Here is a 17,204-nt window from a genome sequence, read left to right as displayed (position 1 = left end):
TTTGTTCTGCTTCCTCCATAGCCAATTTGTAGGTTTATTTGGCCTAGGGTGTTCAGTTGCACCTTAGGGAGAGTGCAAAGCTAAATATTTCTCTGCTAATTGAGTATGAGGGACCATTAACACAAAGGCACACTTCTCCCCTCTCTCACAGGGCCAAAGGTATATGATATCAGCCACTTAATGCCAGGATTTATCCTTCTTCGCTACCCTTCCTGAACACTTGCGCTGACATGTTCCTGACGATATATTCAGTTACCCTAGGCCACTTTATTCATTCTGTTCCTAACCACCAAATCAGCTTCTCTTGGTTACACCAAATCTGCTCTTAGGGCAGGCACAAACCAACCCTGTTCCCAGAGGTCTAACAGCACTTGGTCTCACCCCCACCTGGTCATGCTGCCCTCAAGAAACAACTAGCACAGACAGCCACATGCAAGATGTGTTTTATTCTCTGCAAAGGAGCCCTGACTAAAACCAGACCTGGCCTCAGAAGGGCTTCAGACAGAAAGAAAAAGCTGGGGGTGACCAAATCTTATGTTCTTAATGCCAGGTGATAAGCTCCTTCAGATGGGGCAAGGAAGGTTACTTCCAGGGTCTCTCTATTCCACAATGACAAAAAACAGAATGCCAGAATGGCCAGCTCGTTCATTATCTCAGTGCAGAGGTAGCTGTATGAGAAGAAACAAACATTCTGGGGCTGACACTGTGGGGCCAGTCAGGCAGAGGCCTCTATACTCAGTCCGAACATCAAAAACATGAATTATATTTTCATTTCTTCAATAAACACATTCTGAGATAACTGTGAACACCTTTTCATGTATTTAGATGTATAATTTCCTGTTTCTATAGAAACACTTGAAAGAAAACAAACACCTAAGTCTTCAAACCCTCTTCCACTAACACAGGGTGTGTGTGTGTGTGTGTGTGTGTGTGTGTGTGTGTGTGTGTGTGTAATAATAATAATAATAATAATCACACCGTATGTAAGCCAGAACTGCAAACAAAAAAGTGGGTGACACAACAAACCCCAAAATGCAAAGAGTGAACACCCAACACACTACTTCTGCTCTCTCCTGGTAAACAATTTGCCCTTTTTGTTCTTCTGGAGACACAGAGCCAAAAAGAGTCCAAAATGACCATACAAGCAAGGAAATTTACTCCCCCCCCTCCTTCTTCCTCTTCTTCTTCTTTTTCTTCTTCTTCTCCTCCTCCTCCTCCTCCTATGTGCGATTCAGTGTCTGGAAGATTCGGGAAATTTGTAACATGACTGGCCCAGTTTCTGGATCGTTCATCCACTGAGTGCTGTTTAAAGGGTTTTCAAGCATGTCTTCAAAGGCTGCCAGAGAAAGGAGGGTAGGGATGTTCAATTTATAAGATACATGATAAACTACAACATTTTATGCATTTCCCCATCTCAGTTACCAACCTGGACTCTTGAGTCCAGTTAAGCAGCCCAAAACAAGCATCAACTGGAGAGACTTAAAATTCCCTTACAAAAAGTAACTGGCCCAGTAGGCTGAACTACTTCTGCAGTTTAATTGCTGCAGATTCCATTTTATTGCCGTCTTTAGATCCTTATCTGAAACGCAATACCAGTTTTTTTTGTAAGCCTCCTGAGATACTGCAGGATTTGGGGTTGCTTAACACAAAGATTCATACTAATCCAGCCCACACAGATTTCCCATGGCACAAGAGCACTCACCGAGTAGCGTTTTAGGATTTGTAAGTCCCAACTGTACCACTGGGTTTTCTAGGATGGCTTGGAAGAGGGGGCTGGCAGGATCTATCCCCTTGTCTAAGTCTTCTGGGGTGGGCTTCCGGTCTCCCAACAGCCACTCACACTGCAGAGCAAGTCAGAAGGAAATACGTTAAGGCAGCAAATCCTTTTACTTCCCTTTCCCTGTGAACAAGATGGCTCTGCTTTTTAATGCTTAGTTTGGAAATCTTAATACAGTTTCCGCACAAAAACAGGGGTTACAATTCAGACACGGGCAAAGTTTCTTAAGAGATTAACTGAAAGCAGCAGGAGAAGCTCACCCAGGAAGGAGAAAATTTCTCCTGCTACACAGACCTGCCTTTCAAGCATTTTCTAGAGTCCAGCATCCTGTCCTCAGTGGCCAACCAGATGTCCTAAAGAAAAGACTCCCCCCCCCAGTGCAACAGCCTCACTCCTCGCTTGTGATTCCCAGCAATTACCGTTATTCAGAGGCTGAATGCTTCTAGCAGTGGAGGCAGAACACTCTCCTCCATTAACTTGTCTAATCCTCTTTTAAAATCAACCAAGTTCCAGGACGACCACCCCTCCCTCTCTGGATACATCTTCTAACAACAGCCCTCCCCCTCCCAAGTGACCATTCATATATGATCAAGTTACATTTGTTTTCTATTAGAAGGAGAATCAATTGTAGTTGTTGGAATTTACGGGCCAAACAACGGGAAATCTGAGTTTTACGCCAAAGTAAGATCTCTGCTAATGGAATATATGGACATGAATATTATTCTGCTGGGGGATTTGAACGGAGTAATGGAACCGGAATTAGATAGATTGCAGAAAGGGACGGGGAGAAATGATGGGAAGTTACCAAAAAGCTTTGTGGAAATGGTGAAAATTCTTGATTTGGTTGATATATGGAGAGACAAACACCCTGTTGAAAAAGAATTTACTTACTTCTCAGAACCCAACGATTCTCATAGTAGAATCGATGGAATATGGGTAACCAAAGACATGACAATAAATACAGAGAAAGCAGAAATACTACCCAAAACACTTACTGACCATAACCCAGTATCATTAATACTTAAAGAAAAAGAGGAGAAAAGGAGCAAAAGGTGGAGAATGAATGTTTTTTTGCTAAAAAATCAAGGTGTAATCCAGGGAGCTAAAAGACTGATGAAAGAATATTTTGAAAACAACTGGAAGAAAGGGATAAATGTGAAAACAGTGTGGGATGCTGGGAAAGCAGTTGCAAGAGGATACTTTATACAACAAAATTCAATAATACATAAGAATAAAGAAAATAAAAAAAGGAATTATTGAAAGAAATTAGGAGGAAAGAAAAATTAGCATACATGAGTAAAAATAAGGAGAGATTAAAAGAAGAAATAAAAATATTGAGAACAGAATATAATACAATCATAGAACAAGAGGTTGAGCAACAAATTAAATTCTGGAAATATAGGAATTTCGAGTGGGCAAATAAACCAGGCAAGGTACTTGCCTGGCAATTAAAAAAACGAAAAAGTGAAAAATTAATAAACAAAATAAAAATAGGAGAAAGAACAATAAAGGATGCAGTAGAAATTAAAAAAGAATTCGGAGAATATTATAAAAAATTATATCAGGAGGATGAAGTCTCAATAGAGGAGATAGAGAAATATATAAAAGAAAACAAATTAACAAAAATAGCAGAAGAAGATTATAAATTACTTAATGAACCAATATCAACCATAGAAATCAAAGAAATAATTCAAAAGACTAAAATAGGAAAATCCCCAGGCCCGGACGGCATACCATCAGAATATTATAAAGAAATGATAGAAGAAATAGTTGAACCATTAAAAGAAGTGATAGAGGAAGCACTAGAGAAGGGGAACATTCCAGACTCTTGGACCCAGGCATACATAACACTCTTACCAAAACAAGGTACGGATCTAGAATCAATTTCAAATTATAGGCCCATCTCTCTATTAAATGCTGATTATAAAATATATGCAGGATTATTGGCTAATAGGTTAAAAAAAATAATAGGGAAAATAGTACACAAGAATCAGGCTGGTTTTGTACAGGGAAGGCAGATAAAAGATAATATAAGAAATATAATAGATATAATAGAATATCTTCAAATCAGAACCGATAAGCAAGCGGCACTGATCTCAATTGATGCCGAAAAAGCATTTGACAAAATTTCATGGGAATTTATGGGGAAATTGATTGAAGAAATGAATTTAGGAGAAAATTTCCAAAAAGGTATTAACGCAATATATAATAAACAAAAGGCACAAATCATAATTAATGGAGAGATGGGGGAAGAGATAAATATATTCAAAGGTACAAGACAAGGATGCCCTCTATCCCCAATGTTATTTATAATAGTATTAGAGACATTACTCGAGAAAATAAGATCAGACAATCAAATTAGAGGTATAGCAGTGGGTGTTAAAAGATACAAGCTGAGAGCTTACGCGGACGATATCATGATTACAACAGAAAATCCCTTACAGTGTGTACCCAGAATATTAGAGTGCATAAATGAATACGGTAGATTAGCAGGTTTCAAATTAAACTATGGGAAAACAAAAGTATTAGTGAAGAACATGAAAGAAAAAGATAAAGCGGAATTACAAGAAATTACAGGATTGGGCATTCAAAAAAAATTAAGATATTTGGGAATTAACATAACGACAAATACTATGGATTTAATTAATGAAAATTATGGGAAAGTATGGAAAGAAGTAAAAAACGATTTACAAGTATGGGACAAATTAAATTTATCATTACTAGGGAGAATATCAGTAATAAAAATGAATATATTACCTAAGATGATGTTTTTATTTCAATGTATCCCAATATTAGGAGGAGAAAAATGCTTTAAAAATTGGAAAAAAGATTTGGCAAATTTCATTTGGTCAGGGAAAAAACCAAGAATAAAGTACAAAATCATGATTGATAAGAAAGAAAGAGGAGGATTTAGCCTCCCCGATTTAGAATTATATCACGATGCGGTGGGCCTGACCTGGCTAAAAGAATGGATTAAACTAGACGATTCAGACGTATTGGACCTAGAAGGAGTGGAAACGAGATTTGGATGGCATGCCTATCTAGTGGACGAAAAAGCAAAAGTGCATAAAGGTTTTTTGGGGCATATAATTAGGAAATCTATTTACAAAATTTGGGAAAAACACAAAAGAATCCTAGAGCCCAAAATACCATGGTGGGCATCGCCGGCAGAGATAGTCGCAGTTAAAAAATGGAACATGAAAGAAAATTGGGTCACTTATAAAGATGTATTAGAAGAAGAAAATGCTGTATTAAAGTTAAAAGATTATGAAGAAATAAAGGCATATATTACAGACTGGTTTCAGTACACCCAAATTAAATACAGATTACAAAAAGATAAAAAAATAGGATTTGAAAAAGGAACTTCTAAATTTAGCAAATATTTATTACAAGAAACTTCAAAAAATATATCCAAATTATATAATTTGTTGTTAGAATGGGAGACAAAGGATGAATTAGTTAAAGAATCAATGATTAAATGGGCAATAGATATTGGAAAGAATATTATGTTAGAGCAATGGGAAAAATTATGGAAAGAAGATATGAATTTTACTAGATGTAATATATTGAAAGAAAATTATTTGAAAATACAACACAGGTGGTACTTAACACCAGAAAAAATAGCCAAAATAAATAAAAACTGCGGAGATGTCTGCTGGCGATGCAATGCAGGAAAAGGCACTATGATACACATATGGTGGAATTGCCCCAACATAGTCCGATTTTGGGAAACTGTATATAACGAGATGAAAAAAATGTTTAAATACTCTTTTAAAAAAACACCAGAAGGTTTCCTACTGGGAATAGTACCAGACAGTTTAAAGAAGGAAGATAAAACATTATACTTATATGCAACAGTAGCCGCAAGGTTACTGATAGCAAAAAATTGGAAAAGTGGAGCAATCCCAACAAAAACAGAATGGCTTGCCAAACTTCTAGAATATCACAATATGTCTAAAATAATGGAAGAAATTGGAAGGACCACAAAAGAAAGGGCAGACAAAGATTGGAAAGCGTTCAGAGGATACTTGAAAAATTATGTTGAAAAGTCAAATCTCCTATTATAATGAACAAGTTCCGTTACAACTATTGGATATTAAATAAGTTAGACAACAAAGGGGAACTGTAAATAAATGAGAAATTGGAATAATAGTGTGTTAGAAGAAAGAAAGAGGAGAAACAGAAAGAAATTATAGCTGAGTTGACTGGAAGTCATGCACAGGGTGGGGTGTGGGAAGGTGGTGGGTAGAGTGTGATGAAGATAAGGAAAGTATGATGGAGTGTTTGGTTTTTAAGATGTTGAAAAATGTATGTAGGTTGTGTATGTTTTGTCGGAAATATGTGTATGTATTATAATTTGAAACATTAAAATAAAGCATTTTTATTTAAAAAAAAAAAAGTTACATTTGTTTTCTGATGAGGGAGACAAGAGCATGGCAGACAAACACAAGCTCCAAGGAAGCCAATGGAGACTTCACACAGAAGCAGCCTACCTACTCTAACCTCCCTCCACCACTCCCACCCCACCCCAGCAAGGGTTCTTTCCAGTATAAGACTTGGCATTTGCCACCCGCTGCAAAGTACAACTTCCAGGTGCTATTCCACTTAACACTAGCTCCTCGCATGTGGCTTCCAACTCCCAGACCCAAAGGAGTCCTAACAGGATGAGCTGAAATAAGCTGCAGCTTTATAAAATTCTCCACTAAGCAGGAATTACTGCATCTGATGGCAAGGATCAAGACTTCAGGCATTGTGCCAATTCAATTGCACTGGGGTGGCCCAGGGTTTTTAAAGAGGGAGAATTACATGCATCTCCACCACATTCTCAAATGCAAGGATCCATTCTTGGTGCATCTAGGAAAAAGCCATGCCATCCGCTAAACGTTTCCCCCACAAGGGACCTTGAAAGAATTCACCCACATCATGAGGCCCATCACCCAAAGGCACCCACAAGGTGCATGTGATGGTTGGGGAGACATAAGAGAATAGGCAGAGCCCCCAGGCATGATGGGACAGGTACTCACTGCTGCATTCTGCTGGTTGTTGTTCACTCGGAGGGCATCCACCACCTCTCTCTCATCAAAGCCCATCTCCATCAAGGCAATGACAGCCTGAAAGCAGAACCACAAAGCTTATGTCAGGGACAAGGGCAAAGCATACCCAAGTACGTGGCACAACAGGAGGAGAGAGGCCAAGTTTCTAGGAGCAAGGAAATTGTAAAACACAAGCCTGTCTGTAAAAGGGTATGCACTGATTTTGCTGAGCCCCACCAGTCACCACTCTCTGTGAAATCAAAGAGATGCAAAAATATGTCACAGGCTAGATTGGGCCCTTTTGGTGTCAGTGCTGGAAAATTTGAAGTGGGTGTTTTGACAACAGCAGCATTAGAGATGCCTGCAACAGCCCAGGAGAAAAGGTGGGAAGCTGAACAATTTCTAAATGGTTACCAACCTACCCAAAAGCATTTTTATCATGTTGGCTTTTGAAAAAAACAGATGGCAACAGCTTTTAGATTAAAAAAGCAGTTGCCACAAAAATCCAATCCCCTCATTGTATAGAATCAAAACGTCCCTTTTGGGAATTTTGACACTGTGGACTGAGAATTTATGGACCATTTCCAGTGGCATCAGCAGACTCTCACGCCCAAATGCAAAAGAACATATGTGCACATGCAGAAAGCATACCCGCGGATCAGGCCGGAACTCTCTTTTCCTGCGGATCTTCTTGAATATTTCTGTCAGCTCATCTTTTGGCTCTTCTCTCCCCACTTCTTGGTTGGGCCCCTCGAGCGCCTGGGCAGGGGTGGCTGCCACTCCTTCCACTGAGGCATTTTCCAGAGAGAACTGACCTGGCAGGGGGGCATCAACGGTGGGGTCATCCGAGTGTTCAATCAGCCACTCCATGGCCTGAGTCACAGACATGCTGGGTGAAAAAGTTGACATGTAAGGAAGCAGCACAAACATTGGGGCAGAAACAAACTGGGGTGGGGGTTTGCCCTTTGCCAATTCTTAGTGGACTTTGGCTCTTGCCACTTTTGCCAGCGGCTGTGCAAACCAGAGTGACTACCAGCCACTTTTGTACTTCAGTGGCTTGCAAAGTGGCAATCTCTCCTTCACTGGATGTTTTTAAGCAGAGATTGGGTGGCCACCTGTCAGGGATGCTTTAGCTGAGCTTCCTGCACTGCAGGGTGTTGGGCTGGATGATCCACAGGATCCCTTCCAACTCTACAGTTCTATGAATCTATGAGACAAGAGACCCTGGGAGACAAAGAGCATTATGTATGTGCACCAGAAGCAAGCTGGAGGAAATGAAGGACAGCTGAAACTCTGTGGAACTGAACGCCTGGAACACAGAGACCTGGGTGCTGCTGGAGACCTTTGCCAAGCCACAGAGGGGCAAGAACTATGGCAAGTGCTCACAGAACTCAACGCCAACTGGCTAATTCAACCTGGAAACTTGGCTGGGCCTCCCATTTTAAGCTCCAGCATTCACTATTCACCACCAGTTCCCTCAAGAGCAGCAGAAAACTACAACTTCTGTATATTCTGTGTATTCACAAAACTGAAGAGGCAGCAAGTGGCCAACCCTACTTGCTCCTGTCACTTGAAAACAGGCAGACAACCATCTTTTCACGCTCACTTGCAGTTCTGTCTTCCAGCAGCAACCCCCCGCCATTCCCCTGGCTCATGAAAATGCCAATGAAAATGGCTGGAATGTTCTCTGGAGCAGCAACCTATAATATGCTTGGGGAATATGTTGGAAAGGGAACAGGGAGAGAAATCACATAGTGGCTCTCCCTGGAATCTTTTTAAAAAAATAATAATAAGCATACCTATACATAGCATTCCCAACTAGCAATGCAATAATGCGAGAAGGAGCCTCTCCAATTTGGATTCATTTATTGGTATCAAGTCATCAGACCATCACAAAGCAAAGGCTTAATAAAGGGAACAGTTCATCCTCAGAAACGAAGCACAAGTTCAATATAAAGGGTTATAGCGCCTGTTGTCATGTTGATTAATTTTAATGAGTCTGCTGTGGATATGGATAAGCTGGAAGGTGTGCAGAGGAGGGCAACCAAAATAATCAAAGGTCTGGAAACCAAGTCTTAACAGTTGAGGGAATTGAGTGTGTTTAGCCTGGAGAAGAGGACAATGAGAGGAGATATGATAGCTATCTTCAAATATCTGAAGGGCTGTCACCTGGAAGTTGGAGCAAGCTTGCTTTCTCCTGCTTTGGAGAGTACGTTCCGAACTAATGGATTCAAGTTACAAGAAAGGAGAGTCCAACTAAACACTGGGAAGAACTTTTCTGACAGTAAGAACTGTTCGACAGTGGAATGGACTCCCTTGGAAGGTGGTGGACTCTCCTGGAGGTTCTTACGCAGAGACTGGATGGACATCTGCCATCAGAGCTTTAGTTGAGATTCCTGCATTGCAGAGTTAGACTAGATGGCCCTCAGGGTTCCTTCCAGCTCTACAATTCTATGAGTCTTTGCTTAGTCTTCTGTGGGAGAAAAAAACCATCCCAAGGGAAGGCTCAATTGCCAGGGATACCTACTGGTTCAAGCGAAGGGCTTTGACTGCTCTGCTTTCTGGGAAGCCCATTTCTGTCAGTTGGCGCAAGGCAATCTCATCCACTCGGTCGTCCTCATCTTCATCCAGCATGGCTAGGGACAAGAATGGCAAGGTCAATTCACACCTCAGCTCTACCAGTGCTGGGGAAAAGCAGATCCATGTGTGCTTGGGGCATCTTTCTCTACTCACGAAAGCGGGGGGGGGGGGGGGGGCACTTGCTCCCCACCACACTTAAACTTCCCCAGACCTTCCCAATCTCCAAAACAGTGCTTGCAGTCCATGGCAGGAGCCATGTCAGCCCCTCTGTATGACCAGTAGACCAAACACACCTCAGAATATAAGTCCTAGGAAGAAGGTCAGGAACCCCCCCCCCCCTTCATACCATTTGCTTTCTTAAAGAGCTCAACTGCATCTGGGTTCAAAGCTAGCAGCTTCTGGGCAACTTCTATGAGAGAAACCAAGATCTTCCGAAGCTCCGTCTGGAACTGAAAGAGGGAAGGCAATCAAGGCATTTTGTAGGTCACTTGTCAGGCATGCACCTTCCACCCTTATAACCAATCATTTACTTCTCCTCTTCGATATATTCTTTCAATTTTAATTGGTTGTCGACTTCAATTGATAATTCTCTGTATGTTATCCATTTTAATCCCATGTTTGGCTTCTTTACTGAAATTACTTCCGTTGCTGAGATCCACCAAGGTGGTTTTTGTTCTAATAAATCCTTATATTTCTCACATACTTTAAATGTTGCTTTTCTTATTATATGATTGTGAAAACTCTTATGTAATTTAGCCTTTTGATACCATAAATATGCATGCCATCCTAATCTATTATCGTAACGTTCCAAATCCAGTAGATCTGTATTTTTAAAACTTATCTATTCCTGGATGCAACAAATACAAGACACTTCATAATATAATTTTAAATCTGGAAGAGAGAAGCCTCTATCTTTGGTATCTGTTAATAGTTTGTATTTTATTCTTGGCTTCTTCCCTCTCCAGATAAATCTTGAAATATCTCTTTGCCATTCTTTGAAGCACTTCATATTATTGATCACCGGTATTGTTTGAAATAAAAATAACATTTTTGGCAATATATTCATTTTTATCACTGATATTCTTCCTATAAATGACATACTTATTCTTCTCCAAATCTCTAAATTCCTCTTTATCTCCTTCCTTGTTTTTTAATAGTTATCTTTAATTATATTTATATTTTTTGCTGTTAGCCACATTCCTAAATAATTCACTCTTTTATGAATATTTATACCTATCTTCTCTTCTATCTTCATTTTATCTTGTTCTGAGACATTTTTAACTATAAGTTTTGTTTTTGCTTTATTTAATTTAAAAAACTGACACTAGGCCGGGTCCCCCCCCCCAAATACAGTGGTACCTCTGGTTATGAACTTAATTCGTTTCTTAACCTGAAAACCGTTCTTAACCTGAGGTACCACTTTAGCTAATGGGGCCTCCCGCTGCCACCGCCACGCAACTTCTGTTATCATCCTGAGGTAAAGTTCTTAACCCGAGGCACTACTTCCAGGTTAGCAGAGTCTGTAACCCGAGGTACCACTGTACTTCCGACAACAAAACTATCGGATCTTCCACCGTGATTGCTAGATCATCTGTGAATGCTTTCAATTTATAGGCTTTGCTCCCTACCTTAATTCCTTTAATCGCATCGTCTGCCCTTATGTTCCTTGTTAATACTTCCAACACTAATATAAACAATAATGGTGATAGCGGACATCCTTGCCTTGTTCCTTTCATTATTATACATTCTTCTGTTGTAATATTGTTAATTTTTAATCTTGCTTTCTGATCAGAATTCTTTCTATTCCACGTTTAAAGTTTTCTCCAAAATTCATTTCTTCCAGGACTTTTAACATAAAGGCCCAAGATACATGATCAAATGCTTTTTCCGCATCGATAAACAGCAGTGCAGCCTGTTTTCCATTTCTTACATCTAGATATTCAATTATATCTATTATGTTCCTTATATTATCTTTCATCTGTCTCTCTAGAAGAAATCCTGTTTGGTCTTGATGAATTGTCTCTAATAATATACGTTTCATTCTATTAGCTAAAATATTTGCAAACAATTTATAGTCAGAATTTAATAATGAAATTGATCTATAATTTTTCATTTCCTGAAGATCTTCTCTTGCTTTGGAATTGAGGTAATAAGGGCCCCTTTCCATGTCTTTGATATTTTCCCATCCCTTAAAATTTCATTCATTACTTTTTGTAATAGTTGAATTAAATAATTTTATAACTTTTTATAATATTTTGCCATTAGCAGGTCTGGGCGTGGTGATTTACCTGTCTTCGCTTGTTTAATAGCATCCGAAATCTCTGTTATGGTAATTGGTGCATTTAGTATATTTAAATTTACATTTGGAATTACTGGCAATTTGTTTTGCCTAATATATTTCTCAAGTTCCGCTTTCTTTTCTGGTCCAGCTCGGTATAGCTCTGTAAAATATTTAACAAAATGTTTCCTAATCTCTTTCAGATTATCAATTGTTTTCCTTTCTATTTTAATTTTATTAATTAAATTGTTGGCTTTCCTTTTATTTATTTGCCATGTTAGCAGGTTTCCTGGTTTATTTGCAGATTCAAAAATTTTCTGTCTCATTGTTTTGATCTTCCACTCTATTTCTTGGTTAAACACCACTGAATACTGAATTTGTAATATTTTAATTGCTTATTTTATGGTTTATTTTCCTGGTTTTTTCAGTAGCTTTTTTCTTCTGTTTTCAAATTTTCTTTAGATACGCATTTCGACTTATAAAAAACCCTCTAACGACTGCTTTACTGGCTTCCCAAACTATTGTTGTTTCTGTACCTTCATTAACATTTAACTCAAAATCTTTTACAACTTTTTCAGCCTTTACAATTATTTCTGGGTTATCTAGGAGATCTTCATTTTATCTCCATCTAAATCAGTGTTTTTCAACCTTTTTTGGGCAAAGGCACACTTGTTTCATGAAAAAAATCACGAGGCACACCACCATTAGAAAATGTTAAAAAATTTAACTCTGTGCCTATATTGACTATATATAAAGTAATTTTTCAATTTTCCCCACGGCACACCAGGCAACATCTCGCGGCACACTAGTGTGCCGCGGAACAGTGGTTGAAAAACACTGATCTAAATGATGTATTTTTCTCCCCATTTATCTCTATGATTATAGAGGGAGATGGTGTTTGTCCGCAGACAGCTTTCCGGGTCATGTGGGAAGACTAAACCACTTCTGGTGCACGAAACACTGTGACGAGTGCCAGAGTGCATGGAAACGGCGTACACCTTCCCGCCACAGCGGTACCTACTGATCTACTTGTGCTGGTATGCTTTTAAAAACTGCTACGTTGGCAGGAGCTGGGACAGAGCAACAAGAGCTCACCCCGTCATGCTACCAACCTGATGATCAGCAAACCCAAGAGGCTCAGTTGTATAGACCACAGCACCATCTGCATCCCTAGCCAGCAGAGTAGTGACTACTAGAGATCACTGAGCAGAGCTGATGGGGCCCAGACTGTAGCAGCCCAGAAGAGAAGCAGAATACTCACATCCCTCATACTGTGGTGAGCCACACTGCGGTCCACACTGTGGGACGGGAGGCTGGTGGTTGCCTTCAGAATTGCCTCCTTGTCAGGTGCCTTCTGTTCCTGTTTCCGCTAAAATGAAAGTGAAATATGCTGTCTGCATAGTGCACCAATCTCCTTCTGTGTATCTGAAGAAGTGTGCATGCACACGAAAGCTCATACCAAGAACAAACTCAGTTGGTCTCTAAGGTGCTACTGGAAAGAATTTCCTATTTTGTTTCGACTATGGCAGACCAACACGGCTACCCACCTGTAACTGGAACTCCTTCAAAGAAGCAGGCATCAATGAGACAAGAACCAGCTCCTCCAGAAAGAAAATGCTCATTCCTCTTATAATGAGGGTTTCATTTCTTGAGGAGACTTTCTAGTTCCTTTAGGGAACCACCCTCCCACTCTCTGCCATTGGTGCCCACCAGGTGTGTGTGTGGGGGGGGAACAGCCTCCCTTTTCCAACCACCCTACATGCACATTTTCTTGGCCAGCTAGTCATGCCTCTTGCCTTGCAGTTCTTTCCATCTCCTCCACAAAAATGTTGGAGAAAAAATATCCCCTGGCCCTTTAAAAAAATGTCTTATGAGATGTGTGCAGTGATAACTGCTCTCTTGGGGACATACAGACACCCTGCTTATCAATTGAGGATAGGAAGGCTGCCAGCAAGCAGCTAAAAATAGAACCTAGGAGATCTTGAATGATCAGCACACACCGCCCAAAATAGGCTGCAGGGACACAGAGCTCAAAGACGGCTGGGGGGGGGGAGCAGCTGCTTCCCACCTGCTGCCCAGATCTGCCTTTGCCTCCCAACATGCACACACTCAGCCACACAGCCCTACTTCCTAAACCTCACTCTTAAAACTTCTCCCAAAGTGCCCTGGGAAATCTGCTCCGCTTTGGCTTTGGGTAGCTCCCATGCTGGCTGTTTTTTTCATGGAGAGACTCACAGGGTCAACACAGGCAGATTGTGCCTTAAAGGATGCAAAGAAAGAAGCAGAAATACTCCTCCTCAGAGTTATACTACAAGCTGACAAGATGGACTCTCTCCTGAAATCCAAGCCAGATGAGCCACAGGTATCTTTCTACAACTTGTCAAGGCAAAGGCCAGAAGCAGCCACCCCACAAGCCCCTGGACTCACTTTTTCCTCTGCAGAAATGTCCACCATTTTTGGAGGGGCAGGTGGAGCTCTTTTCTTGACCAGCACTAAAACATCTATAGAAAGAGAGAAGAATTGTCTGGATTCAGAGAACAAGCCTTCCTTGCACATTTCCTGAAAAGGGGGTATGGAAAGATAAAGTCTTCTGCTGTATTATGTCCCCACCAGTGAAAGATGAGTCCACAGGGAAAAATGAAATACAGGCAGCCCCCATTTACATGGGTGTTCTGAGGCACAGCACACGTCAGTGAAATCACATATAATTGAAACCCATTGAAAAAGCCTGCAAACACTCTGTTCCCCCTTTTAATGATGCTTTGGTGATTTCTTCATGATGTTTCCAGGTCACTTCTGGCTTCAGAATGATGCACATATACACAATTGTGCACATACAGAATGTGCATAAAGGGGGGACTGCCTGCACAGTAGTGACTTTAATAATATTTCTGAGGACAGCACATGGCAGTACATGATATAGTCACATTCCCCTCAGTGTCCCGAGTGCTTAAGCTGAAAGTTGTCCTCCAGACAGCAATTCAGGTGGGCACAACCAGTTAAATACTTCTGCCCAGTGCTTAAGACTAATTGCACAGTCTGGGTATCTGGATACTCCCTGTGGTGTTACTTCTCACAACACTCCCTTACCTTGGTCTTCAATATTTTCCTCCAGGACTGTTTTTGTGTCGGTCAGCACCTTTTCTGATGCTGCATGTATCAATTTATGGTGTGTTATACATTTTGGATCCTCCAGGCTGCCAGGTGCACACTGAGGTAGGAAAGTAAAAAGAAGCTGAATCAAACCACTTAACTGGGGGTGGGGTGTGTGCTCACGCAAGCCTTTTACACCCAGGCCAAACGCTTCCAAGGTACATCGTAGCAACAACAAAACAAAACAAAACAAAACAAAACCCAGCCCCTATGTTCTGCAAACTGCAAAATCACAAACGGTCAGGAAAACCCTGGGAGAGAAGGAAGTGAACGCAAGGTAAGGAAGGCTGGAACTCCGCAGGTGAGCACCAGCTTCGCCTGCAGAAGGCCCCGAGGAGGCGGGGGCACAGCAGCACCCCTGACTCCCAGCCCCAGAGGGCCAAGGGTCGGATCCGGCAGCTTCTCGAGGCAACAACTGCGATTGCAAGCAGGGAGGAGGGCGCTTCTACCAGCCGCCACTTCAACGAGGCCTCACCCCCACCCCACGCTCCCCGTTGATAAAACCATCAGGCTCCGGGCCGCTCCGAGCACATGAGGGCCCCTGGCCAGGCCCAGCATTCAGCGCCCCCTCCTCTCCTCTCCCTTCTCTGCTCCCCTCCGCTCACGCGCTTGAGGCAGCGCTCTTTGAGTCGCTCCACGGCCGCGTCCTCGGGCACCTCCTCCAGCCACTCGGTGCCGTCCAGGGCGCAGACGCGGACCCGCAGCACCTTCGCCGCGAAGATCTTGTCCTCCTGCACGAACATCGCCGCATCGCCGCCGGGAAGCCGCCCAGGGAGAACGCAAAGATGCGAACGGCCGGCCAGGAAAGGAGACCGGAAGTGGGCGGGGAGAGGATAGGGGAGGGGGACAGGAAGCCCGTCGCCCCTGGGATACCGGGAGCTGCAGTCTCAGCCGCCGCCGCGGAACTACCCGACGCTCTTTAATAGAGATAGGAAAGTGGTAGAGTGGATCATTGCCTGGTTGACAGGGGCAACCTCGGGGGCCGTTTCCAACCCGCCCACCCCGGTAGCTCCGCCCCGAGTGGACACCCGCGGAACTCCATGGGGAAAGAGCAAACTTTCCGGCTCTTAGCTCCTCTTTCAGGCGCAGTTTTCAAACATGAGAGAACAGCTCTCATAGAATGAGACAGGAATCCAATATCTCTATTCAGTTACTAAACTGAAAACTATGGAGAGACCTGGTCTGAATAGATATTGGATTATTGTCTCATTACATATGCTAAAGCTATTTTGGGTCATCTGTATACTATCCCTTGCTTTTTCCTGTAGGACTAATTGCAGTTGTTAATAGCCTGTCAACAGGTTTACCATACCCATCGAGTCAATCACCCATCTCCTACTACCCTTCTGAGAAAAAACCCACCCCACCATCCCACTATACATAAGGGTCTGGTGACTTGTTTCAGTGTATTTGAAGAAGTGTGCGTGCACATGAAAGCTTATACCCAGAACAAACTTAGTTAGTCTCTAAGGTGCTACTGGACGATGTTATAATTTTACATGGAGGGGCTGATGGTGGGGCTCCGAGGTTGAAAAGTTGCTTGCAGCTTAGAGTAGGGGGAAGAGACCTACAACCTCGCAGTGTAGGCCAAGGTTTCTGTTCCCACATTGCAGGTGTGGAATCGGATGGTGAATGCAGTTTACACAGCCTTGCAGTGTAGTTCAGAGAGAAACAAGGGGGCTGTACAGTTCCCTGAGAAAGGGTTTGCTGGCTTTACATTACAGCAGATAATTCAAGTCTTAGTAGTTTGTTAAGGGTTTCCACTGCCTGCAATAGCATCCCTGCATCAGAGATATCAGAGAAAGTGGCATGGAATGGGTGCTGGCTCCCCCACTTTTACTATTATTATATTCAATGCTGTTTTTCTAGAATAAGAGGTTCCAGAACTCACTATGAATGCTTCCCTTGTTTTCTTATAATGGCAATGGCATCCAACTGAGAGGTGGCAGAACTGAGTTCCAGTGAGTTCTGGCTGAAAAAAGCCCCGATTATATTATGTATTTTATGTTTTATATGTAAAAGGCCCAGTGGTCTCTTGATTTTATTATTATTATTATTAGTAGTAGTAGTAGCACTAGTAATATTGTACAGGGTAGAGCTGGGAGCTGGGTGAAGTTGGTTTTGCAGACACATCCCCTAAAGCTCAAGGTATTTTTCTGCCTCTGGTGTGTGTGTATGACACTGAACACCAGCCACTCCCCAAAACACAGAATTCCCATTTTCTGCTCCAGAGTTTTGCATGTGCCCTGCACATATCTACCCAGGTTTACTCCAGAGTAAGCCCAGTGAGGTTGACTCCCTGGCAGTGTTCAAAATTAGCCAGGCTCCAGTCGCATTTGCACCTGTATTTTGATCACTTGCGACCAAGTGAAGATGCCTGGGT

At 41.9% G+C, this 17,204-nt stretch overlaps 1 protein-coding gene across 2 annotated transcripts; it reads right to left on the bottom strand.

The window, feature by feature from the left end:
* Positions 1-936: 936 nt before the first annotated feature.
* Positions 937-15,647, bottom strand: UBAC1 (UBA domain containing 1). 2 transcript variants are annotated; one of them, XM_033137599.1, is made up of 10 exons: positions 15,427-15,646; positions 14,759-14,879; positions 14,096-14,169; positions 12,930-13,037; positions 9,737-9,839; positions 9,338-9,446; positions 7,462-7,699; positions 6,802-6,888; positions 1,703-1,841; positions 937-1,336 (listed from the first exon to the last, which is right to left on the bottom strand). In XM_033137599.1, the coding sequence occupies exons 1-10, from the start codon at positions 15,562-15,564 to the stop codon at positions 1,221-1,223; spliced, it is 1,233 nt and encodes a 410-aa protein (XP_032993490.1). In that variant the 5' UTR covers positions 15,565-15,646; the 3' UTR covers positions 937-1,220. The 2 variants fall into 2 exon arrangements, with proteins under 2 accessions (XP_032993490.1, XP_032993491.1); XM_033137600.1 differs by lacking the exon at positions 12,930-13,037 and having other exon boundaries at positions 15,427-15,647.
* Between the last annotated feature and the right edge of the window lie 1,557 nt (positions 15,648-17,204).

This window comes from Lacerta agilis, chromosome Z, assembly GCF_009819535.1.
Source record: "Lacerta agilis isolate rLacAgi1 chromosome Z, rLacAgi1.pri, whole genome shotgun sequence".
Classification (NCBI taxonomy): domain Eukaryota; kingdom Metazoa; phylum Chordata; class Lepidosauria; order Squamata; family Lacertidae; genus Lacerta; species Lacerta agilis.
The sequence above is the reverse complement of the archived record's forward strand: the minus strand, read 5'-3'. Positions and strand labels throughout refer to the sequence as shown.

What these genes read in the sequence shown, in the direction of transcription:
- UBAC1 (XM_033137599.1), bottom strand. Translation starts at nt 15,564, where the DNA reads ATGTTCGTGCAGGAGGACAAGATCTTCGCGGCGAAGGTGCTGCGGGTC. An exon ending in AAAGCCCTTCGCTTGAACCA is followed by an intron (nt 7,700 to 9,337) that starts GTAGGTATCCCT and finishes TTTTTCACCCAG; the next exon opens with CATGTCTGTGACTCAGGCCA. An exon ending in ACAACCAGCAGAATGCAGCA is followed by an intron (nt 1,842 to 6,801) that starts GTGAGTACCTGT and finishes CTTGCTCTGCAG; the next exon opens with TGTGAGTGGCTGTTGGGAGA.